Source organism: Pristiophorus japonicus, chromosome 1, assembly GCF_044704955.1.
Source record: "Pristiophorus japonicus isolate sPriJap1 chromosome 1, sPriJap1.hap1, whole genome shotgun sequence".
Taxonomy (NCBI): domain Eukaryota; kingdom Metazoa; phylum Chordata; class Chondrichthyes; family Pristiophoridae; genus Pristiophorus; species Pristiophorus japonicus.
Genome location: NC_091977.1, coordinates 426,331,538 through 426,357,396, shown reverse-complemented (window position 1 = coordinate 426,357,396; position 25,859 = coordinate 426,331,538). Strand labels below are relative to the sequence as shown.

General features: G+C 45.5%; 1 protein-coding gene across 1 annotated transcript in view; it reads right to left on the bottom strand.

Annotated features, from left to right (window-relative positions):
- Window positions 1-25,859, bottom strand: part of LOC139267494 (tyrosine-protein kinase Src42A-like) — a 61,385-nt gene that overhangs the window by 16,191 nt on the left and 19,335 nt on the right. Inside the window, exon 6 of the mRNA XM_070885911.1 lies at window positions 1,614-2,075. Within this exon, the coding sequence (XP_070742012.1) occupies window positions 1,614-2,075 (462 nt within the window). The remainder of the gene's footprint in view (window positions 1-1,613; window positions 2,076-25,859) is intronic.

Genomic DNA, 25,859 nt, shown 5'->3' with positions numbered 1-25,859 from the left:
CACTTTCCAGAGGAAGCCATCAACAAGCAAACTGATGTTCTGCCTCCCTCCACCACACACACCACTCTGCCTGTGACTGCTAAGGTCACAACTGTCCTTCACTTCTCTTCCACAGGGTTATTCCAGGCTATCAAACAGCTGTGCACAGATTTGTCAAGCAAGTGATGGATACATCGTTTTCTAGAGATAGCGTTTCCATTATGGTAACATGACAAGCTCTGCAATTTTAATGAAAGGCTGAATTCAAGGTCTGAGGAGTCATGGTTAGCTGCCATGTAACTATATGGGGTCCCTTGATATGGCTTTAAAGCCATGCAATTTAATAAACTTTATGGAGCTGGTCTAAAGCCGACTCCAGGCCAAAGTCCACTTTCTGCAACATTAAATTTAACAAAAATTAAATACTGAAAATATGAAATAAAGACAGAAATTGTTGGAAATACACAACAGGTCAGTCAGCATCTGAAAGAGAAAGATAGTGCACCCTATCAGGGAGGACCATTCAACAGACCATTTATCAAATAACTGTGACCAGGCTGTCATTCCTTTACCACAGTATAACTACAGCAGCATTACACCAATTGCTGCTACTTAGAGCAAACCTCAAGTTCCTGAAGCAGATCTTCAGATTTCTTTATCTGTTCAAAATGTCTTTACAGAATGTCACCATTTTTTTGTTTGTGGCACTTTCTGCCGCACAATTTCATGATCTGGAATTCCCAGAAAGCAGGAAAGTCAAACCCAGAAGAGTTGACTAGCACTCGATGACAGTAGATTGCTGGAATGTGTTTTAGACTGCGGGAAATGGTGAGCCCTCGTTAGCACCTCCATGTATCGTTTAGTTCTCAAAGAGCGGGCGGCTTAAAGTTGCCTCTGTTCATTCCTTGGAGTTGTTTGCTCGTGTTCCAATGCATTCCTTTCAGCAACATTTAAAAAAAAAATCCTTTTAAGCCTGTGAAGGCACACCACCATCTTTTCAGAGCAACCAGAGATGGGCAATGAATGTGGCCTTGTCAGTACAATGTACATCCGAAGAACAATTTAAAAAAAATGCAGCAAACAGCAAGGCCCACAAATGGCAATGAGATGAAAGAACACTTTGGGTTAGAATTTCCACAGGGGCTCTCCTGATCTCCCGCCGTAACTTCGGCAGAAATCCCAGGAAACGTGTAAATGGCTGACAACTCCAGATCAAACCATTTATCCTTGTACCTAAACCATGAATATCATTCTAATAGGATAAGGAAGCTTAAATGACACTTTATTGAAGCACAATCATACTTTTTAATGCTAAAACCTATAACTCAAAAGCAATACATATTTGTATTTTTATACTTTTATTATTTTGATATGACCTCCTGAAATAAAATTAAAAATTGTGTGGGGATCGTGCTTAGGATTTTCCTCAATGGCTCAGTTACTTATTGGATAAACGTACTGACCCACTCGACTAGGAAGGACCCAGGTTCAAACCCGATTCTGTGCTGAGTGAGCTGATTTCAACTGTGCTGTGGTTGGAGACTGTATTTGGCCTCAGTCTGCCTGGATTGCTACCAATTTCACGGTTGAAATGCAACAGGTGAGATATCGTTTTACATGTGGTTAATACTCACGGTTCTCCCTCCAAGCTCTTCCCTTTTGCGAGTAATTCGACAGGCACAAACCCAGAGCAGTATTTTTTGTATTTGTATGATTTTCTAGAACCTTTCGAAACTTTCTGAGCAAGCCACCAATCCCCTTCCTTGCTGAGGATCTCCAGGTGCTCTCCTTTCCTCACGCTCAGCTCCTCGTGGGTCCTTGCCATATAATCAAACTGGACTATATAGATCTCTGAGCAATGTGGAACTTCACTCTTGCACAATTCTTTGTCTTCCTTTTTAATGCCTGGGTTTGCAGCACCACGACATGAGTTTTGTGCACTCTGTTGAACAGTGCTCGTTCCTGGGACACCCAATGGCCTAGCTTCACGAGAACACAATGCAGCTCCAGAGGATTCATTTGTGGTCTGGTATGTGAATCCTAGTGTTCTTACACGTTCCTCATCCTCCAAGGTGGAATTGGGATTTGAAGGATAGCTGAAACAACAGCAGAAGACTGCCATAGTGCTGATGTGAATGAGTCTGCACAGATCTCTCCTTTTGCAGAACTGTTTGTACACCAATATATATATAGTCGCATTTCAAGCAAGTGGAAGTTTAAGGTTAGAGTAAGGAAGTGCTTTTTCATTTAAATGGGGAATTTCTTTGTGGGTTTAAAGAACATTTAGGATTTTGTCATTTTCTATTAAAAATATTTTGTGCACATACAATAAAGAAGATTGAAATTCAAAGGAAGGAAAACTAATAAGCATTTGACATTGCAGTCTTAGAGGGTGGCAGGACAAGTTGATAATACTGTAAAAAAGGAGATATGGGGGTCATTTTCATCTGTTCACTGCTCTGTTCATGCTGAAAATTGGAGCGATAGACAAAGGAAATGTTATTAAACAATGCTGCCTGATTCGGTTTTCATACTATGGGTAGTCAGTGTTCTCACCTGAAACAGGCAGGAGCCGTAGTTAAATATGTTACATATATGTAAATCTTGCTCTTACGATGGTTATCAGAGCCTGAAGTGACTTTCAGGTGCCAATGCGTGGAGCGTGTGTCGAACATGCTCCACCCAATGGTATTGAACATAGAGTGACACAACCAGCGGTCCTTAAAGAGACCACTGCAGCCTGCTCCAAAAATGCTTCCAAAAGTCATGGGGGACTAATTTTTGTGGGGCCAGCAGGTCCTCCTTGCCTCACAAAAAGCTTGTGGCCTGAAGCCGGTTGCTCAGTGGACCCTGTTGTGGCAGTTGCCTCCTTGCCTGGCATTCACATGCAGGATCTTTTGGTTGGCCTCACAGACAATCTGCATAGTTAGTGAATGGAATCATTTCCTGTTCATGTATGTTAGCAGCTATTCTGCTGGCACCTTCAAAGCTACATGTGTACCACATGTGGTACCCTGCACCCTGAGAATCCAGAAATGTGCTAGAACTCCCAGGCTCTCTCCCTCTGCTGCCTGAGTGTAATGCCAAAGTTGATGAACTCTGCAGCTCTGTTGAAGAGCACGTCTGCGACCTATCTTATGGACTACTCTCAGGCTAATGTTACGTAGATTACCAGTGGCTGCTTTAGCAGATCCGGTGCCAGAACCATTCAGGGCCATAGTCACAGGCAGAGCAATTCTGGCTATGGAGCGAGGCTGCAGATCTTTGCGAAAAGGTCACACTGATGTACAGTGGCAGTCTTGGACGATCACACCCTTCAAACACAAAGCTCCTCCGAGATGTCCTTGAAGGACCTGTGCTGCCTGTAAGCATGCTGTGAAGGGTAGCACCTATTAGCCAGACCTTGCAATTACACCATTAAATGCAACTACATACAGAACTTCCATTCTGAATGTGAAAATAAAGGGGGTGAAATTCTGTTGCGCCTCATTTGGGGTAACATCCAGGAGGCAGGATATTTTGCGCCAGGTGTAGAAGTCCTGCTCCACTAGCTAAATTTGGGTTACCGCCCCCGAAAGGAAATAACGTGCTCCACTTCCTTTCTGGAGTGGTAGAGGGGCGGACGAGTAGGGAGAGGAACGCAGTGTGCACACTGGAGTGCATAGGAGGGGCTCTTCCTTTCATTAAGGGAAGCGGGGGTGCAGTGCCAACAGCCTGGTGCTCAAGCAGAGTGCTGGGCTGACTGAATTTGGTACTGACCCCGCGATCAAAGCGCCAAGCTGGAAAAAAAAGGCAAAATCTTTTTTCAATGGTTGATACCTCTCATTTAACTATTGCCCTGCGAGCGGAGCAATACCAATTTATCGTCCGTGGTGATAACGGGGTGCTGCGCACGGTGATGGCATTGTCATCGCCAGCACAGCGGGGCGTTACTATCACCACTAAACGCTCACAGAATTTAGCGGGAGTCATTATCAGCGCCACGTCCGGGCGTGAAATTGTTTGCACTCCATTAGTGCCCCCTGGGAGGAGCAAATGACCCGATTTTCTAGGCCAAACAGTTTTAATATTAAATGTTGATAGAAAAGCATAACTTTAATTCTTGACAACGGGAAGATACACATGATTTTAAAAATGGCCCAGAATTTCCTGGAGAGGGACAACTCGTGGTTTGCTTGTTTGATAGATTTATATCCTCCCACTTCAGCACAAAGTTTTCTTGTGCTGCAAATTGCTGGAATTGCGAGCTGATCCTTGGTGATTGACAGGACCAACAGTCTATCTCCTTAACCAATTACATTTAAGGATAGAGAAAGAAACAGAGAAACGATACTGAAAAAAATAGGGTGAAATCGAATCAAATTAGATACACAGAGAAATAAAGAGAGCACAAATGCAGCAGTTTCTTGAAACTCATGGGGAATCTATGGAAGAGCCCACAACCCACTTCTGTGCTGAATTGTAGGGTAATACCACACCCAGAACACTCACCCGCCTCGCTAAAATGATCAGTGCTGTATGAGATAGCATACAGGCTCGGGTTGCCACCATATAGCGCCTCTATTTGCTGGGACATGTACAAAACTAATACAAGGGAGGTACTGGACTATCTTCATCCTTACAAACAAACAAAGTTTCCCAGCAGCCACTGGGAATCACTTAGAAGCTGCACATTATCCACTTCTACTAAGGAGAAGCACCAGGGTAAAACACAGAGACCACACCTACACCATACACTATTAGGGTGAATAGTCTAAATCATATTATTATCGATTTGCAAGGATGGTTCAGGAAGACAGGGTTCTCTTTCAGATGCTGGCCAACCTGTTGTGTACTTTCAGCAATTTCTGTCTTTATTTCATATTTTCAGTATTTGATTTTTGTTAAATTACTTCCCTTTAATGATGTAGAAAACGGAAAGTTTTTAATCATCTCCTTCTGGATTCAGAATCTCTGCATACAAGGGTCTTTGAGCATACGATTGCCTGTCTCTTTACATAAAGGTACCTGTAGTGGTATAAGGAGGCTCCCAGCTGAGTACCCAAGTTGCAGAAGTATTTGTCTGGCATGCCTCCTCTGAGCCTTCACATCTTTTTCAAATCCAGCAAATACAGAGGGATACCCATATGAACAGCCTAGAATCAATTCTCCCTACTGAAACAAAGAGATCTAGCAGGTCAACTGTTTGTTTAAGAAGCTGATTGTACAGTTTCTTTGTTTGAAAAACTATATTGCAAGAAAACTTTCCATGAGGGAAAAAAGTCCAGTCGGAATTGCTAGTGTTAGAGATAACATGAGGCCCTATGAAGAAGTTTCATACAAGTGCTCAGCTTCGAGTGTGCTCTCACGTGCTCCAGACAAATTGGGCTGTAATTTGCGGCCCCTATGGGCACATGCGAGCTGTGCACCTCTCCGTAGAGGCCATGCAAATTCTGGGTTTAGGCATGCGCTGCACACGCACTAAAACCCGGAACTTGCGATCTGTCAAGAATCTTCTTGACAGATCCTCTGCATCCTGGGAAAGGGGCCTCCGCGAGCAGAGAGTTGGGCTATTTGTCCAAGTTCTGCCCAGCGAATGCCCATAAAATTCTTATACCTGGTAAAAGCAGGCATAAGGCACGCTTTTATCTGTACCAGCATAATAGTTTTAAAAAATAGAAAAATATATATTTTTTCAATTATTTATACATTTCAAAACCTGGGATATAAGGTAAATTATTTTTCGCCCCTTTAAAACATATATAAATTCATTTTTCAAAAAATTAAATTTTTGTTTTAAATATATTGAATTAAATGCCACTTTAATTAATTTTAGATATGAAATGTATTTAATATTTGAAGTAGAGAGGTATTTTTGGGTGTTTTCCTATTCATATTTATGGGGTTTCCGTTACATAAGGAATCTCTGTAAGTATAAATGGGAATCCCCTTCTGTCATTCATTGGGCTGGCCCATTTGATCCCAGGGGCGCTTGCAATCCATGTGCGCTCCTGAGATACGTGGGCCTCCTCCTGCGTGTACCCGGAGAGCCCCCGGACCACCACGTAGGTGGGCACTTTATTTGTGGATTGGAGGCATTTCCCAGCGTAAACCCTCCAACCACAAATTCAGGGCCAATATTGGACACTACCTTTACTTGATATCATTTTTGGAGATCCTATGAGCCTTGTGCTTAGCATGTGTGTCGGCTTTTATTGCTGGAAGGATTTCCAGAGCACATTCTCATATTTAGGCCACGATTTTGCCAACCGTGGTGGGTCAGAGTCGGTGACGGATTGGGACCCCACTTCTGGCTCCAGCCCGCACTGTGAAAAGAATCTTCCCTAGATTGGAATTGTTAATCCTGTCCTGGGAAATTCCCGGGCAATAAAAAGGAAGCTGGTCTGATAACATCAGTTGATGATGTTTCATCAGCTGGTTTCCTTAAAGAGACCATGGCCACATTGATTTTGACAGTTGTTCTGTCAGAGTCGACAAGCACTGCACAAAGATGCATGGATGCACCCAGGCTCTCCCATGACTTCCTCCAGATGCTTATGGAAGGAGTCATAGCACACAAGGAGGTTCTCTTCCTTTTCAATGAGAGAAAGAGGCCTCCCCAGGACAACAACACAGCCTAGTTGCACATTGCACAGGGATGTCGTCAGGAGGACCTGGCTGAAGTGGCGCAAACCTTCCAATGATCAGTAGATCACAAAACATTACTGCTATGCCACACTCAACCTTTTCCTGCTGTGCCACTCATCACATCCCCATCACTCTGCCTTCCCTACCCTACTCTGGTACTGTCATGTATGTAACCTTTATGTAACAACATTGCAATACTGTATATACGTAAGAAATGCACACTTTGACCACAGGGGGTGAACTTGTGGGAGACCCTACTCACCTGGTCACCCAGGTATATAAAGGGAGGTCCCACGCAGGGTCATCACTTCTTGGTCCTGTGAATAAAGGTTCAGGTCATGGAGTGACCTTGTCCATAGAATGTGTCTCGTGTGGATTTGTGGTATTGTGTAAGGACTCTACATTGGCGACGAGAAACGGGAATCAACGACCCACGAGAATGGCCACCGGCAGCACAGATGAACGGTACTGTGTTGGTGAGGACTGGGACGATTTAATTGAGAGGCTCCAGCAGAGTTTTGTCACGAAGGACTGGCTGGGAGACGCAGCGGCCGACAAGCGAAGGGCTCATCTGCTGACCAGCTGTGGACCTAAGACTTACACGCTCAAGACCTGCTAGCACCCGAGAAGCCGGCAGACAAAACCTTTGAAGAGCTCAGCAAACTAATCGGTGAGCACCTCAAACCGGCGAGCAGCGTACACATGCCCGACACAGATTCTATACCCACCTACGTCGGGAAGGACAGAGCATACTGGATTTCGTTGCAGACCTCCGGCGCTTGGCCAGCCTCTGTAAGTTCACAGATGCCTGCAGGGGGGAGATGCTAAGGGATTTATTTATTGAGGGCATCGGTCATGCTGGGATTTTCAGAAAGCTAATTGAGACCAAGGACTTGACCTTGGAAGCGGCGGCGTTGATGGCTCAGACTTTTATGGCGGGGGAGGAGGAAACCAAGATAAGATACGCGCGCAATTCTGCCTCCAACGTGGCGATGGATCAGGGAGTCAATATGATAAACGCAACTCAGAGCCCCGCAGGCAGGCAAGGGCAGTTCGACACACCCCAGGCAGCAATAGAACCAAGAGTAAGTCTCCAACAGAGACAATGGAAGGCTGAACGGACATTTACGCCCCCCCAGTGGACAATGCGGCCCGGGATGGGGCCATTGACACCCACTAACAGGGTGGTCAAGAGCAGTCAAAGGGACAATTAGTGAGAAATGCCTGTAACAGCTCTTTTGTTCACAACAATGGGAATCTCAGTTCATGCTGGAGGTGTGGGGGCAGACATGCTGCCAGGACTTGCAGGTTTCAACAGTTCGTCTGCAGAAATTATAACCTCAGTGGCCATTAAGCCAGAATGTGCAGAAAGCCTGTAACCAGGCTAATATACGAGGCGGATGAACCAGATGAGGGGTCTGCGAGGCAGGATGACGCTTGGGGCAAATCAATGGACGCTGAAGTTCAGCGGGTTCATGTGGCAAACATTCACAGCTCATATACCAAAACGCCACCTATGATGTTGAAAGTCCTATTAAACGGCATCCCTGTATGCATGGAGCTGGACACGGGGGCCAGCCAGTCACTCATGAGTGTTCAATAATTCGAAAAGCTGTGGCCACTCAAAGCCAGCAGACCCAAACTATAACGCATTGAGGCACAATTACGGACGTACACCAAAGAAATCATTCCAGTGCTAGGCAGTGCAATGTTGGCAGTCACACACAATGGGTCGGTGAACCTGCTGCCTCTCTGGATTGTCCTGGGCAATGGTCCCGCACTGTTGGGGAGGAGCTGGTTAGCTGAGATGAACTGGAAATGGGGGGATGTGCACGCAGTGTCATCTGTGGAGCTAAGTTCATGCTCACAGGTCCTACAGCAATTTGAGTCACTATTTCAACCTGGCATCGGGACGTTCAAATGTACCAAAGTAGTGATACGCATCACCCCGGACGCCAGACCAGTGCACCACAAAGCCAGAGCTGTGCTGTATGTGATGCAGGAGAAAATTGAGAGCGAGTTGGACCGGTTGCTGAGAGAGGGTATCATCTCGCCGTTAAATTCAGCGACTGGGTGGGCCCCATTATTCCCGTCCTAAAAGCGGATGGCTCAGTCAGGATCTGTGGCGACTACAAGGCCACTATCAACCGGGTGTCCCCACAAGACCAATATCCGCTCCCGAGAGCGGAGGACCTTTTTGCCATGCTGGCAGGCGGCAAGCTGTTCACCAAGTTGGACCTCACTTCAGCCTACATGACCCAAGAACTGGCCGACAAATCTAAACCACTGACCACAATCACCACGCACAAGGGACTGTTTTCTTACAACAGGTGTCTGTTTGGCATTCGATCAGCGGCCACGATTTTTCAAAGAAACATGGAAAGCATGCTCAAATCCATTCCTGGAACAATCGTATTTCAGGACAGCATCCTCATCACTGGTTGTGAAACCGAGGAACACCTCCACAACCTGGAGGAGGTGTTACGCCGACTGGACCGGGTAGGCCTGCGACTCAAGAAGTCTAAGTGTGTGTTTTTGGCTCCCGAGGTCAAGTTTCTGGGCAGGAGGGTTGCTGCAGATGGGATTTGGCCCACCGAATCCAAAACAGAGGCGATTCGACGAGCGCCCAGGCGCTGCAACACATCAGAGTTACGTTCATTTCTGGGACTCCTTGAACTATTTCAGGAACTTTCTGCTGAACTTAAACACATTGTTGGAGCCGCTACATGTGCTCCTGCGTAAGGGTTGCGACTGGTTTTGGGGGGGACTGTCAGGAACGGGCTTTCAATCGGGCGCGGTACCTACTTTGTTCAAATAAGTTGTTGACCCTGTACAACCCCTGTAAGAAATTGGTTCTGACATGTGATGCATCGTCCTATGGGGTTGGGTGCGTGTTGCAGCAGTGTAATGCTGAGGGCCAACTCCAACCTATGGCTTATGCCTCCAGGTCGCTCTCTCAAGCTGAATGGGATGGTTGAGAAGGAAGCACTCGCATGTGTCTATGGGGTGAAAAAGATGCATCAGTACCTTTTTGGTAGGAGATTCGAATTAGAAACGGACCACAAGCCGTTAACATCCCTGCTGTCAGACAGCAAGGCTGTCGATGCCAATGCGTCAGTTCGCATACAGCGATGGGCTCTCACGCTCGCTGCGTATGACTACATCATCCGGCACCGGCCCGGCATTGAAAATTGCGCTGACGCGCTCAGCAGGCTTCCACTGGCCACCATTGAGGGGACAGCGGAGCAAAGCGCTGAGATGGTCATGGCTGTCGATGCCTTTGACAGCGCAGGCTCCCCCATCACAGCCCGCCAGATCAAAATCTGGACCGACAGAGATCCCCTCCTATTCCTGATTAAGAAATGTGTCCTGACTGGGGATTGGGCGCCCGCACACGGAGCATGCCCTGAGGAGGTCAGACCGTTTCACAGATGGATGGATGAGCTCACCATCCAAGCCGACTCCCTACTATGGGGCAGCCGGGTAGTCATGCCCCAGAGGGGCAGGGAAGCATTCATCAGGGAACTCCACAGCGAGCACCCAGGCATTGTGCTGATGAAAGCCATTGCCCGGTCACATGTGTGGTGGCCGGGATTTGATTCAGACCTGGAACACTGTGTTCGTAGGTGCACGACGTCTGCCCAGCTAGATAATGCCCCCAGGGAGGACCCACCAGGCCATGCTCATGTATTCACGTAGACTACGTGGGCACGTTCATGGGAAAAATGTTTCTCATTGTGGTTGATGCGTACTCGAAATGGATCGAGTGCATCATTTTGAATTCGTGCATGACATCCACCACCGTGGAGAGTCTGCGTGCGGTCTTTGTGACCCATGGCTTGCCGGACATCCTTGTTAGCGTTAATGGTCCATGTTTCACAAGCTACGAATTCCGGGAGTTCATGTCGAGTAATGGCATTAACCATGTCAGGACAGCATCATTCAAGCCGGCCTCCAATGGCCAGGCGGAACATGCAGTCCAAATCATAAAACAAGGCATGCTCCGGATTCAAGGACCCTCCCTTGAATGCTGCCTATCGCGCCTCCTGCTGACCTAAAAGTCCCAACCGCACTCGCTCAAGGGGGTCCCGCCCACGGAGCTACTCATGAAACGAACACTCAAAACTCGGCTGTCCCTCATTCATCCAGTCCTGTCCGACATTGTTGAGGGCAAGCGCCAGTCCCAAAACGAGTACCATGACCGAAATTCAAGGGGGAGATGTATAGAAATTGATGACCCCGTATTTGTTCTCAATCACGCTTTGGGGCCCAAATGGCTTGAGGGTACTGTAATAGACAACGAGGGGAATAGGGTCATAGTGGTTAAACTTAACAATGGGCAGATATGCCGCAAAGAACATAACATAAGAAAATGAAAATTAGAAACAGGAGTAGGCCATCTAGCCCCTCGAGCCTACTCCGCCATTCAACAAGATCATGGCTGATCTGGCCGTGGACTCAGCTCCACTTACCCGCCCACCTCCCGTAACCCTTAATTCCCTTATTGGTTAAAAATCTATCTATCTGTGATTTGAATACATTCAATGAGCTAGCCTCAACTGCTTCCTTGGACAGAGAATTCCACAGATTCACAACCCTCTGGGGGAAGAAATTCCTTCTCAACTCGGTTTTAAATTGGCTCCCCCGTATTTTGAGGCTGTGCCACCTAGTTCTAGTCTCCCCGACCAGTGGAAACAACCTCTCCGCCTCTATCTTGTCTATCCCTTTCATTATTTTAAATGTTTCTATAAGATCACCCCTCATCCTTCTGAACTCCAACGAGTAAAGACCCAGTCTACTCAATCTATCATCATAAGGTAACCCCCTCATCTCCGGAATCAGCCTAGTGAATCGTCTCTGTACCCCCTCCAAAGCTCGTATATCCTTCCTTAAGTAAGGTGACCAAAACTGCACGCAGTACTCCAAGTGCGGCCTCACCAATATCCTGTACAGTTGCAGCAGGACCTCCCTGCTTTTGTACTCCATCCCTCTCGCAATGAAGGCCAACATTCCATTCGCCTTCCTGATTACCTGTTGCACCTGCAAACAATTTTTGGGATTCATGCACAAGGACCCCCAGGTCCCTCTGCACCGCAGCATGTTGTAATTTCTCCCCATTCAAATAATATTCCCTTTTACTGTTTTTTTCAAGGTGGATGACCTGACATTTTCCGACATTGTATTCCATCTGCCAAACCTTAGCCCATTCGCTTAACCTATCCAAATCTCTTTGCAGCCTCTCTGTGTCCTCTACACAACCCGCTTTACCACTAATATTTGTGTCATCTGCAAATTTTGTTGCACTACACTCTGTCCCCTCTTCCAGGTCATCTATGTATATTGTAAACAGTTGTGGTCCCAGCACCGATCCCTGTGGCACACCACTAACCACCGATTTCCAACCCGAAAAGGACCCATTTATCCCGACTCTCTGCTTTCTGTTCGCCAGCCAATTCTCGATCCATGCTAATACATTTCCTCTGACTCTGCGTACCTTTATCTTCTGCAGTAACCTTTTGTGTGGCACCTTATCGAATGCCTTTTGGAAATCTAAATACACCACATTCATCGGTACACCTCTATCCACCATGCTCGTTATATCCTCAAAGAATTCCAGTAAGTTAGTTGAACATGATTTCCCCTTCATGAATCCATGTTGCGTCTGCTTGATTGCACTATTCCTATCTAGATGTCCCGCTATTTCTTCCTTAATGATAGCTTCAAGCATTTTCCCCACTACAGATGTTAAACTAACTGGCCTATAGTTACCTGCCTTTTGTCTGCCCCCTTTTTTAAACAGAGGCGTTACATTAGCTGCTTTCCAATCCGCTGGTACCTCCCCAGAGTCCAGAGAATTTTGGTAGATTATAACAAATGCATCTGCTATAACTTCCGCTATCTCTTTTAATACCCTGGGATGCATTTCATCAGGACCAGGGGAACTTGTCTACCTTGAGTCCCATTAGCCTGTCCAGCACTACCCCACTAGTGATAGTGATTGTCTCAAGGTCCTCCCTTCCCACATTCCTGTGACCATCAATTTTTGGCATGGTTTTTGTGTCTTCCACTGTGAAGCCTGAAGCAAAATAATTGTTTAAGGTCTCAGCCATTTCCACATTTCCCATTATTAAATCCCCCTTCTCATCTTCTAAGGGACCAACATTTACTTTAGTCACTCTTTTCCGTTTTATATATCTGTAAAAGCTTTTACCATCTGGACCAAGTAAAAAAAAGGTTCAGCATGGACACTGAGGAACCTGAGGAAGATCATGAGATGGTAGTCACACCATCACCAGTGAACGAGCAACAAGAACATTCAGCAGCATACACAGTCCCTGCGGTCAGTCCGGACAGGCCGGAATCACCACAGGTGACAGAGACGCATACCAAGGCTCAACAACCAGAGCCCCAACTGCAGCGCTCCACGAGAGAGCGCAGACCACCCGAGAGACTCAACCTATGATCCCAATAAGATGTTGAGGGGGAGGTGATGTTATGTATGTAACCTTTATGTAACAACACTGCAATACTGTATATACGTAAGAAATGCACACCTTGACCACAGGAGGTGAACTTGTGGAGACACTCCTCACCTGGTCATCCAAGTATATAAAGGGAGGTCCTACGCAGGGTCATCACTTCTTGGTCCTGTGAATAAAGGTTCAGGTCATGGAGTCACCTTGTCCATAGAATGTACCTCGTGTGGACTTGTGGTATTGTGTAAGGACTTTATAGGTACATCCTTACTCACAGCAACTTACCTTGCTCCACCCATCCCTGTCACTCCATCTATATTATCACATCCCCATCTCATTAGCCACACCTCACACTCACCCGCATCCTTATCCAATCATACCAACTAACAACACCCAAGGGTAGGCTTTTGCGTCTTTTAGCCAAAGTTTATGTCGAGTTTCTGCTAATGTGTTGTCAAAGATTGAAATCTTTATTTTCAACACTTTGCATTCTTGGACAGATTTGTGTTCACCTTTGGAAGTGGCTTAGTGAGTTGTCGTGAATGGTGAGACATAAGGGTACCCTTGCAATGGTGATGAGTGTGAAAGGAATGACTTGGGCATTGCAGGGACGTTTTATAGTTCTGATGTGGGGTGCTGCCAACCTGGTTAATCATGTGGCAGCCAGGGTACACAGTGTCAAGTGAAGTAAATGTGGCCATGGTGAGGCCATCTCTGGCATCCCGGGCTGCAATGTGGTTGGATGCTGATTCCCTGTGTTCTGTGCAACATCAGGTGATTGCGGATAATGTTGGTGTTCTTGTTGATGATGTTGGTGTGTTTAGTGATGTTGGTGTTGGGGCTGATCGTGGTGGGATTCTGAGGACCAAGGTGAGATTTTTTCCAAGGACACCGATGCTGATGGAATAGATGGCAGTTGAAGTTGAGATGACAGATGCGATCTGTCAATGGTGAGAGAGGTTGCTCCAAGGAGGCAACAGTGGATTGAGAGCTCACTGCAAATACTTCCAAACTGCATACATCTCAAAAGTAATAATTTGGGAAAATGTGAGGTTATCCACTTTGGTAGGAAAAATAAAAAAGCAAGTTATTTAAATGAGGAGAGATTATAAAATGCGGTGGTACAGACGGATCTGGGGGTCCTTTTACATGAAACTCTAGGTGCCGAAAATTGCGGCCTTGCTGGGTCCGTACGAAGTGCGCATGGACCTGGTAATGCCTCGCAAAAGCCGGTTCTCAGACAATTTCTTTAGACAGATCGAACACATCCCTGCAGGAAGAACATCCGCGCAGGTGAGATTGGGCTATTTGCCCAACCCATGCCCAGCGAATGACCTTCAAACTTTTACGCCTGGTAAAAGCAGGCACATAGCTTACTTTTACCAGCGTAACATTTTTTTTAAATAGAAAAATTAAAGTTAATCATTCATTTTTATGTTAAAAATCCTGTCCATTAAAGTAAATTTATATTTAATCCTATTAAAACACATTCAAAAAAAAATTCCAAACAATATTTTCTTTTATTTAACTACATATTTAATTTCAATAAATGTTAAATATGTGAGTTTTTTTTTTATTGTGCAGTGTTTCGGTGTTTTAGGGTTTTTTTCTCATTGATAGTAATGGGAACTTGTACAAACAGAGTTCCCATTATTATCAATGAGAATACTAGATAGTGATTCCATCATAGACACCAATACGTAAAAGACAGATCCCTGTATGCTATGTAGCGACTGAAAGCCTCAGATCGGGATTGTATGTTTCTCCCGAACCAACAGATAGTTTTGTAGATTTTTTTCGGGTCGGATAGCCTCCGACTGCAATTTTCCCCAAAAAAGTTAACATGCAGATACCGCAAGTAATTTGGAAAACAAATGGAATGTTGGCCTTTATTGCAAGGTGGATAGATACATAGAAAATAGGTGCAGGAGTAGGCCATTCGGCTCTTCGAGCCGACACCACCATTCAATGAGATCATGGCTGATCATGCAACTTCAGTACCCCATTCCTGCTTTCTCTCCATACCCCTTGATCCCTTTAGCTGTAAGAGCCACATCTAACTCCCTTTTGAATATATCTAACGAACTGGCCTCAACAACTTTCTGTGGTAGAGAATTCCACAGGTTCACAATTGTCAGAGTGAAGAAGTTTCTCCTCATCTCGGTCCTAAATGGCTTACCCCTTATCCTTGGACTTCCCCAACATTGGGAACATTATTTCTGCATCTAACCTGTCCAATCCCATCAGAATTTTATATGTCAGTGAATTCCAGTGAATATAAGCCTAATCGATCCAGTCTTTCTTCATATGTCAGTCCTGCGATCCCGGGAATCAGTCTGGTGAACCTTCGCTGCACTCTCTCAATAGCAAGAATGTCCTTCCTCAGATTAGGAGACCAAAAATGTACACAATATTCAAGGTGTGGCCTCACCAAGGCCCTGTACAATTGCAGTTAGACCTCCCTGCCCCTATACTCAAATCCTCTTGCTATGAAGGCCAACATGCCATTTGCCTTCTTCACCGCCTGCTATACCTGCATGCCAACCTTCAATGACTGATGTACCATGCCACCCAGGTCTCGTTGCACCTTCCCTTTTCCTAATCTGTCACCATTCTGATAATATTCTGCCTTCCTGTTTTTGCCACCAAAGTGGATAACCTCACTTTCTACTGCATCTGCCATGCATTTGGCCACTCACCTTCGCTGTCCAAGTCACCCTGCAGCCTCTTAGCATCCACCTCACAACTCACACTGCCACCCAGCTTAGTGTTATCTGCAAACTTGGATATATTACATTCAATTCCTTTGTCCAAATCATTAATGTATATTGTAAATAGCTGGGTTCCCAGCACTGACCCTTGTGGTTCCCCACTAGTTACTGCCTGCCATTCTGAAAAGGACTCGTTTATTCCTACTCTTTGCTTCCTGTCTGCCAACCAGTTCTCTATCCACGTCAATACATTATCTCCAATGCCATGTGCTTTAATTTTGCACACTAATCTCTTGTGTGGGAATATAAAAGCAGAGAAGTCCTGCTACAACTGTACAGGGTGTTGGTAAGACCACACCTGGAGTACTGCGTACATGTCTCCTGATTTAAAGAGGGATATACTTGCATTGGAGGCAGTTCAAAAAAAGTTCACGAGATTGATTCCAGAGATGAAGGGGTTGTCATATAAAGAAAAGTTGAGCAGGTTGGGCCTATACTCATTGTAGTTTAGAAGACTAAGAGGTGATCTTATTGAAATATATAAGATTCTGAGGGGGCTTGACAGGGTAGATGCAGAGCGGATGTTTCCTCTCATGAGGGAACCTAGAACTAGGGGAATAGTTTCAGAATAAGGGGTCACCCATTTAAAAAAGAAATGAGGAAGAATTTCTAAGAGTGTTGTGAATCTTTGGAATTCTCTACCCCAGAGAGCTGTGGCGGCTGGGTCATTGAATATATTTAAGGTGGAGAGAGACAGATTTTTGAACGATAAGGGAGTCAAGGGTTATGGGTAGAGGGCGGGGAATTGGAGTTGAGCCCATGATCAGATCTGCCCTGATCTTATTGACTGCCGGAGCCGGCTCGAGGGGCCAGATGGCCTACTCCTGCTCCTATTTCTTATGTTCTTAAGTGTCTTCCAAATCTTGAAGGCTTCAGTTTAATAAGAACATAAGAAATAGGAGCAGGAGAAGGCCATACGGCCCCTCAAGCCTGCTCTGCCATTTAATACGATCATGGCTGATCCAATCATGATTCAGGTGCACTTCCCTGCCCGCTCTCGATAACCTCTTATTCCCTTATTGTTTAAGAAACTGTCTATTTCTGTCTTAAATTTATTCAATGTCCCAGCTTCCACAGCTCTCTGAGGCAACGAATTCCACAGATCCACAACCCTCTGAGAGAAGAAATTTCTCCTCATCTCAGTTTTAAATGGGCGGCACCTTATTCTAAGATTATGCCCCCTAGTTCCGGAAATACTAAGGGACCGAGGGAATAGAGAGAAGGAGGAACTGAAGGAAATCTGTATTTGGCGGGAAATTGTTTTAGCGAAATTGATGAGATTGAAGGCGGATAAATCTCCGGGGCCTGATAGTCTGCATCCCAGAGTACTTAAGGAAGTGTGTCTCGAAATAGTGGATGCACTGGAGACCATTTTCTATCGACTCTAGATCAGTTCCTATGGATTGGAGAGTAGCTAATGTAACACCACTTTTTAAAAAAGGAGGGAGAGAGTAAACGGGTAATTATAGACCGGTTAGCCTGACATCAGTTGTGGGGATAATGTTGGAATCAATGATTAAAGATGAAATAGCAACACATTTGGAAAGCAGTGACAGGACTGGTCCAAGTCAGCATGGATTTATGAAAGTGAAATCCTACTTGACAAATCTTTTAGAATTTTTTGAGGATGTAACAAGTAGAGTGGACAAGGGAGAACCTGTGGATGTGGTGTATTTGGACTTTCTAAAGGCTTTTGATAAGGTTCCACACAAGAGATTGGTGTGCAAAATTAAAGCACATGGCATTGGGGGTAATGTACCGACGTGGATAGAGAACTTGTTGGTAGACAGGAAGCAGAGAGTCTGGATAAAGGGTCCTTTTTGGAATGGCAGGCAGTGACTAGTGGAGTGCTGTAGGGCTCACTGCTGGGACCCTAACTATTTACAATATACAGTAATGATTTAGATGAAGCAATTGAGTATAATATCTCCAAGTTTGCAGATGACACTAAGCTGGGTAGCGGAGTGAGCTGTGAGGAGGATGCTAAGAGGCTGCAGGGTGACTTGGACAGGTTAGATGAGTGGCCAAATGCATGGCAGATGCAGTATAATGTGGATAAATGTGAGGTTATCTACTTTGGTGGCAAAAACACGAAGGCAGAATATTATCTGAATTGCGGCAGATTAGGAAAAGGGGAGGTGCAGCGAGACCTGGGTGTCATGGTACATCAGTCATTGAAAGTTGGCATGCAGGTACAGCAGGCGGTGAAGAAGGCAAATGGTATGTTGGCCTTCATAGCTAGGGGATTTGAGTATAGGAGCAGGGGGATCTTACTGCAATTGTACAGGGCCTTGGTGAGGTCTCACCTGGAATATTGTGTTCAGTTTTGGTCTCCTAATCTGAGGAAGGATGTTTTTGCTATTGAGGGAGTGCAACAAAGGTTCACCAGACTGATTCCCGGGATGGCAGGACTGACATATAATGAGAGACTGGATCGACTGGGCCTGTATTCACTGGAGTTTAGAAGGATGAGAGGGGATCTCATAGAAACATATAAAATTCTGATGGGACTGGACAGATTAGATGCAGGAAGAATGTTCCCAATGTTGGGGAAGTCCAGAACCAGGGGACACAGTCTAAGGATAAGGGGTAAGCCATTTAGGACTGAGATGAGGAGAAACTTCTTCACTCAGAGGGTTGTTAACCTGTGGAATTCTCTATCGCAGAGAGTTGTTGATGTCAGTTCATTGGGTATATTCAAGAGGAAGTTAGATATGGCCCTTATGGCTAAATGGATCAAGGGTATGGAGAGAAAGCAGGAAAGGGGTACTGAAGAGAATGATCAACCATGATCTTATTGAATGGTGGTGCAGGCTCGAAGGGTCGAATGGCCTACTCCTGCACCTATTTTCTATGTTTCAATGTTTCTATGTTTCTAGTCTCCCCTATCAGCGGAAACTTCCTCTCTGCATCCACCTTGTCAAGCCCCCTCATAATCTTATATGTTTTGATAAAATCACTTCCCATTGTTCTGAATTCCAATGAGTAGAGGCCCAACCTACTCAACCTTTTCTCATAAGTCAACCCCCTCATCCCGGAATCAACCTGGTGAACCTTCTCTGAACTGCCGACAAAGCAAGTATATCCTTTTGTAAATATGGAAACCAAAACTGCATGCAGTATTCCAGGTGTGGCCTCACCAGTACTCTGTACAATCATAGCAAGACTTCCCTGCTTTTATACTCCATCTCCTTTGCAATAAAGGCCAAGATTCCATTGGCCTTCCTGATCACTTGCTGTACCTGCATACTCATCTTTTGTGTTTCATGTACAAGTACCCCCAGGTCCCGCTGTACTGCAGCACTTTGCAATCTTTCTCCATTTAAATAATAACTTGCTCGTTGATTTTTTTCTGCCAAAGTGCATGACCTCACACTTTCCAACATTATACTCCATCTGACAAATTTTTGCCCACTCACTTTGCCTGTCAATGTCCTTTTGCAGATTTTGTGTGTTCTCCTCACACATTGCTTTTCCTCCCATCTTTTTATCATCGGCAAACTTGGCTACATTACACTCAGTCCCTTCTTCCAAGTCGTTAATATAGATTGTAAATAGTTGGGGTGCCAGCACTGATCCCTGCAGCATCTCACTGGTTACTGATCGCCAAGTCGATAATGAACCATTTATCCCGACTCTCTGTTTTCTGTTCGTTTCTAACATTGGACAGTGAAGAGCTGTGAAATGATAGGTTTTTTCCCACTTCTGCAGCTGGCAACTTGTCAAAGCAATGGAGAGTCATTGAGAACCCAACACGAGGGACGTGAACCAAGTAAAAAACTTAGTAAAATGTTAAGTAAATCGTAAAAGTCTTCTTAAGTACCTTTAAATTATGTTAATTGGCTAGCCCACCGCTTGATGTCAGTTCTGTGAATGGCAGCCAGACCCGACACTTTAGAAATTTACAAGGAAGCAGGTTCAGGAAGGGTTCTTACCCCGCTGTCAATCACAGCCAGCTTGACAGCGGGCCCACCTCCAAACCCGTACCCGCTGGTAAGATTCTGGCCATAGTGTGCATCAGACACAGAGCAGGCCTCAGCAGCACTACAGGTGTCACATTTCACATTATTGGCCCCATCAGGTGTGTCAATTTATAGGGAATAGTTTTATCAGAGTATTTTAGAATTTTCTGCATTTCCAGTAGGATCGTTGCCAAACTAACTCCCTTCTCTGCTGCAAACCAATGTCCTTATTGTTTGCTCTGCAATGCTGTGCTTCTGCTGTGGGTACAGAATCTTGAATCAGCCAGTTAAATCCATACAATTCACCATGGCACCAAGTCGGCCTGTTATTACTGCATATGTCAAATAGTTCCACAAAGATATCCTGACATTTTCTGCCAGATTGACACCACTTTGCTTTCTGCACTCTGCGAGTTTGCTTTCTCGTTTGTATGTCAGGGTTGTGTATTTATTATGCCTAGTAGTATAACACAATTCATTTAGTAAAATCATGTTTTCCTTTGTGTAATACTATGCAGAGATTTGAAAATGCCACTTATTTTAATAAGAAACTTTCAGTCCTCATTTCATCAATTTCACTTTTTTCTGTGCGGTGTATGCTCCAGCTCAAAGGACTAATGAAAAAAATACCAGGAAATTTCTCGGAACTGCTACTGCTCCATCAGCGTTACTTTGCCAGAAGCAACAAGTTACACACATCACTTTTGAGAACAATACCCCATTCCATGATACAGACTAAAATAGACTCGGGCCTAATCGGATTCCCAAAGCTATCAATGCATAGATGTTGTTATAATTAACATCCATTTATTGTGACCCAATGAAGCTAGTTTTGTCTTTGTTAAACCCTGATAATGACCACAGATCAAACTTAATGGAGTACTAAATTAGATGCAAAACTAATGCCACTTGATTGCAGCAAATTTTCAGGCCATTGAAGTTCCCATTGGGTCTGGAGGGGATGGTCGAAGCTCCCAACTGAAGCAGGAGGGAGATTCATTAAAATATGTAAAAGGAGACATGTCCCCAGTGCAATTTCTTAGGCCATGTCCAACCCCGGTAACCTGGTATTCAGGGTTTCTGAGGTGGCGAAATCTCAACTCACAATATACGACTCAGACACCTTCAGCCCAGCAGATGTTCCTTTAATTTTACTTGCTAGCAAGAGAAAGGTCACACTCCGTCAACGGCCAAGTGAACACCTTCGAAATGGTACAATTTGACAAGATATTTATGCAGTAAAAACCCAAGTTATGGCCTCTTCCTGTGTATTGGCTCTGTCTTGCAGTCAGTGAATACAGATAAAGCGTTAATTACTACATCCTTGTCCTGACATGGTTTCCAAATATTTCCTTTTGTCAGAGTTATCAGTTGGCTAGTCGGCCATTACTCGATGAGAGTGTGGTAATGAGCTATTACTGGCATTGCATTGTGTCAGGATTGTCCAGTTTCCTGGTCAGTTATCTTTTTGCATCAAATGGATGAGGTCTGTACAAGAGATAATGGCTGGTGGTTTGAGTATCTCGAAAAGGGTCGGGCGGAGTGTAACTGGTGTTGTATGGACAATAGGAGAGCACCATGGGTGGTACTAGTCTCAGCAGGACTTGTCTCCTAGCTGTCTGGTGGCCATTGATTAGTTATCAGCTGTTTCAAGCCAGGTTTAGCTGTTTATGCAACAGACTGTCTGTTGCAGAAATTTCTGGAAGGACCAGGACTCCATTTTGTTTTATATTGAAAGTATGGTGCAGCTTAGATAAAAATACATTTCCACAGAGGAAGATCTTTCAAGTAGAAGGCTATTTGAAAGGCCCAGCACAGTAAAGTCACACTTTTTGATACCATTTCAGAATCATGTTTGTTAAAATTGTTTTGCTTTATTTCCTGCTAAACCCTGGGCTTTCATGAGAATTTGTGCCAGTTGTTCTTAATTATTATGTTTTCACCCATAAGACCATTATTGGCATCAATTAGTTTTCCACTGTGAATGCTCTTGAATTGATGTTTTTGAAAGAAGAGATCAGGCTGTCTGAGAAATGTCCATGGCTCCTGTCAGCCCACACATCTATGTGGATAGACAGAGGCAACATTACCACACTTTGTCAAAGACAGTGCTGATAGAGGCTTCTCATCCCAAAGAAAACTGCTCTAGCAGACTCCAAGTGACTTAATTATGACATGTGAATGTGTAACTGTAGCACTGGATGCTTTTTCAGTTAACATTCCAATCACAGCAGAACATGCTTTACATAGTCTTGATTGATAGAAGGCATACCAAGGTGACCAAGAGCCAGAGATGCCTGACTGGCCACACCTGCCAAGATGTCACAAACCATTGCCCCCAGGTCCTAGCATAACTTCCTGTCAATGATCATGGGTGTTATGTATGGAGAAAGAGTCAGACTGAACACTGTGAGCTCAAAGTAAAGTGTGACCTTACTCTTTTATTGCAGGTCTCCAGAGTGCCTCTCCAGCCTGTGAGGCCTCCTTAAATACTTATGCTCCCAAGCGATTATGGGATCCCTTGCGATTCCAGGGGATGAGCCCTCTGGTGGCTGTACAGAGTAAATACAAGTTTACATATATAACAACACTCCCCCTCAAAGTCAACAGTGTAACTATTTAAAATGTGAGTCGATCTGGGGCCTTTCTTGCCCTGGTTGATCATCTTGGTGTAAAAGCTGGTATTGTTGAATCATTTGTTGGGCCCTCGCTGGGCTGCTGTGCAGCTGGCCTTTTTGGGCTGCCTGGTGTGTTGAGTCCTGCTGGGCTACTGTGGATGATGGGTTCTGCTTCGTGGTCAACCGTGTACCAGTTGTCACTGGTGCGTATGTTGGGGGATCAAAAAAAGTAGGGTCCAAGGTGGGTTGCTCAGGTTAGTCCATGAAGCTGAGTTTGATTTGGTCCAAGTGAATGAGTCCATTTGAAAGTTTGACCCGAAACACCCTGCTCCGCACTTTGGCCACGACGGTGCTGCGAAGCCACTTGGGACATTGTCCATAATTCAATACAAATTGAGGATCATTGATTTCAATCTCGCTGACACATTTGTGCTATCATGGTATGTACTTTGTTGAAGCCGTCTGATCTCTACCTGTTCATGTAGATCAGGGTGAACTAACGAGAGCCTTGTCTTAAGTATTCTTTTCATGAGCAGTTCAGCAGGTGGGATCCCAGTGAGTGAGTGGGGTCTCGTGCGGTAGCTAAGCAGGGCTTGGGATAGGTGAGTCTGCAGTGAGCCTTCAGTTACCCTCTTCAAGCCTTACTTGATGGTTTGCACTGCTCTCTCTGCCTGACCAGTGGATGCTGGTTTAAACGGGGCAGATGTGACATGTTTGATCCCGTTATGGGTCATGAATTCTTTGAACTCAGCACTGGTAAAACATGGTCCGTTGTTGCTCACCAGGACATCGGCTAGGCCGTGTGTGGCAAACATGCCCCCCAGGCTTTCAGTAGTGGCAGCGGACGTGCTAGTTGACATTATCTCACATTCAATCCACTTGGAGTACGCATCTACAACCACAAGGAACATTTTACCCAGGATCGGGCCTGCATAGTCGACGTGTACCCTAGATCACGGTTTGGAGGACCAAGACCATAAACTTAGCGGCGCCTCCCTGGGTACATTGCTTAACTGTGAGCATGTATTACATCTGTGAACGCAGGACTCTAAGTCCGCATCGATACCGGGCCACCACATGTGGGATCAGGCTATCTTTTTCATCATTACGATACCTGGGTGGGTACTGTGGAGGTCATTGGTGAAGGTGTCTCTGTCCTTCTTGGGAACCACTACTCAATTGCCCCACAGAAGACAGTCTGCCTGTATAGACATTTTATCTTTGCACCGCTGGAATGGCTTTATCTATTCCTGCATTTCTACTGGGACACTGGACCAGCTGCCGTGAAGCACACAGTTTTAGACTAGAGAGAATAAGAGGTCCTGGCTTGTCCAAGTTTTGATCTGCTGGTCATTGACGGGTGATTGCTCACTTTCAAATGCTTCCATAACCATGACTAACTCTGCGGGCTGTGCCATTTACACCCCCGTGGTGGGCATTGGCAGCCTACTGAGAGCATTGGCACAGTTTTCTGTGCCTGGCCTGTGGCGGATGGCGTATTTGTATGCGGACAACATGAGCGCCCATCTCTGGATGCGGGCCGATGCATTGTATTTATCCCTTTACTTTCGTAAAACAGGGATGTGAGTGACTTATGGTCAGTTTCCAATTTCGAATTTTAGCCCAAACAGGTATTGATGCATTTTCTTTGTCCCATAGACACACGCTAACGCTTCTTTCTCAATCATGCTGTAGGTTCTCTCAGCCTCAGACAGACTCCCGGATGCAAAAGTAACTGGTTGCAGTTTCCCGAAATCATTAGCTTGTTGCAATACACACCCGACGCCATATGACGACACATCACATGCTAGTACCAAACGCTTACATGGATCATACAACACAAGCAATTTGTTTGAGCATAACAATTTTCTCGCTTTTACAAAGGCATTTTCTTGGCTTTTGCCCCAAACCCATTCGTCCCCTTTCCGTAGTAAGACATGCAGTTGTTGTAACAGTTTGCTGAGACCGGTAAGAAGTTACCAAAGTAGTTCAGGAGTCCCAGAAATGACCGCAGCTCCGTCATGTTTCGTGGCCTCAATGCGTTCTCGATTGCCTCCGTCTTCACGCTGGTGAGCCTGATGCTGTCCGCCGCGATGCTCCTCCCCAAAAATTCCACTTCAGGCACCAGGAAAATGCACTTTGAGCATTTTAACCTGAGCCCCACACGGTTGAGTCGACTAAGAATCTTCTCCAGGTTCTGCAGATTCTCGACTGTGTCCCGACCTGTGACCAAGATGTTGTCCTGGAAAACCACGGTGTGCGGGACCGACTTCAGTAAACTTTCCATGTTTCTCTGGAATATCGCCGCCGTTGATCGAATTCCAAACGGGCACCTGTTATAAATGAAAAGATCTTTGTGCGTGTTGATGCAGGTGAGGCCCTTCGATGATTCCTCCAGTTCTTGCGTCATGTAGGCTGAAGTCAAATCCAGTTTTGTGAACATCTTTTCTCCTGCAAACGTTGCAAAGAGGTCATGGGCTTTTGGTAGTGGATATTGGTCCTGCAGGGAGAAACGATTGATAGTTACTTTATAATCGCCACAGATTCTGATGGTGTCGACTCCCTTGAAGACGGAACGATTGGGCTGGCCCACTCGTTGAACTCGATCGGCGAAATGATGCTCTCTTGTTGCAGCCGGTCCAGCTCGATCTCTACCCTTTCTCTCATCATGTACGGTACTGTTCTCGCCTTGTGATGGATGGGTCGCGCCCCCGGAATTAGGTGGATCTGCACTTTTGTTCCTTGGAATTTTCCAATGCCTGGTTCGAACAGCGAAGGGAACTTGTTTAAGATCTGGGCACACAAAATGTCGTTAATGGGCGATAGCGTGCGGACGTCGTCCCAGTTCCAGCGTATCTTTCCCAGCCAGCTCCTGCCGAGCAGCGTGGGACCATCGCCCGGTACCACCCAGAGTGGTAGCTTGTGCACCGCTCCATTGTAGGAGACCTTTACGGTAACACTGCCGATTACGGGAATCAGTTCTTTGGTGTAAGTTCTTAGTTTCATACGAATTGGAGTTAAGACTGGCTTTGAGGTCTTGTTGCACCACAATCTTTCGAAAGTCTTTTTGCCCATGCTGGACTGGCTTGCGCCCGTCTCCAGCTCCGTTGACACCAGGAGTCCATTTAGTTCAACATTCAGCATTATCGGGGGACGAATCGTGGTGAATGTGTACACCCCATGTACCTCTGCCTCCTCGGTCTGAGGCTCTGGTTCATAGTGATCCTCCATGGATCTGTCCTCCTCTGCAACATGGTGGTTTGCAGGTTTAACAGGATTTTCAGCTCAGCTGCACATATGTTGGAGGTGTCCCATTGTTCCACAGCCCTTGCAAATGTACCCTTTGAATCGGCATGAATGAAAATGATGATCACCTCCGCAGCATGGCCTTGCATTTATCACCCTTGATGGGGCTCTCTGAGACAT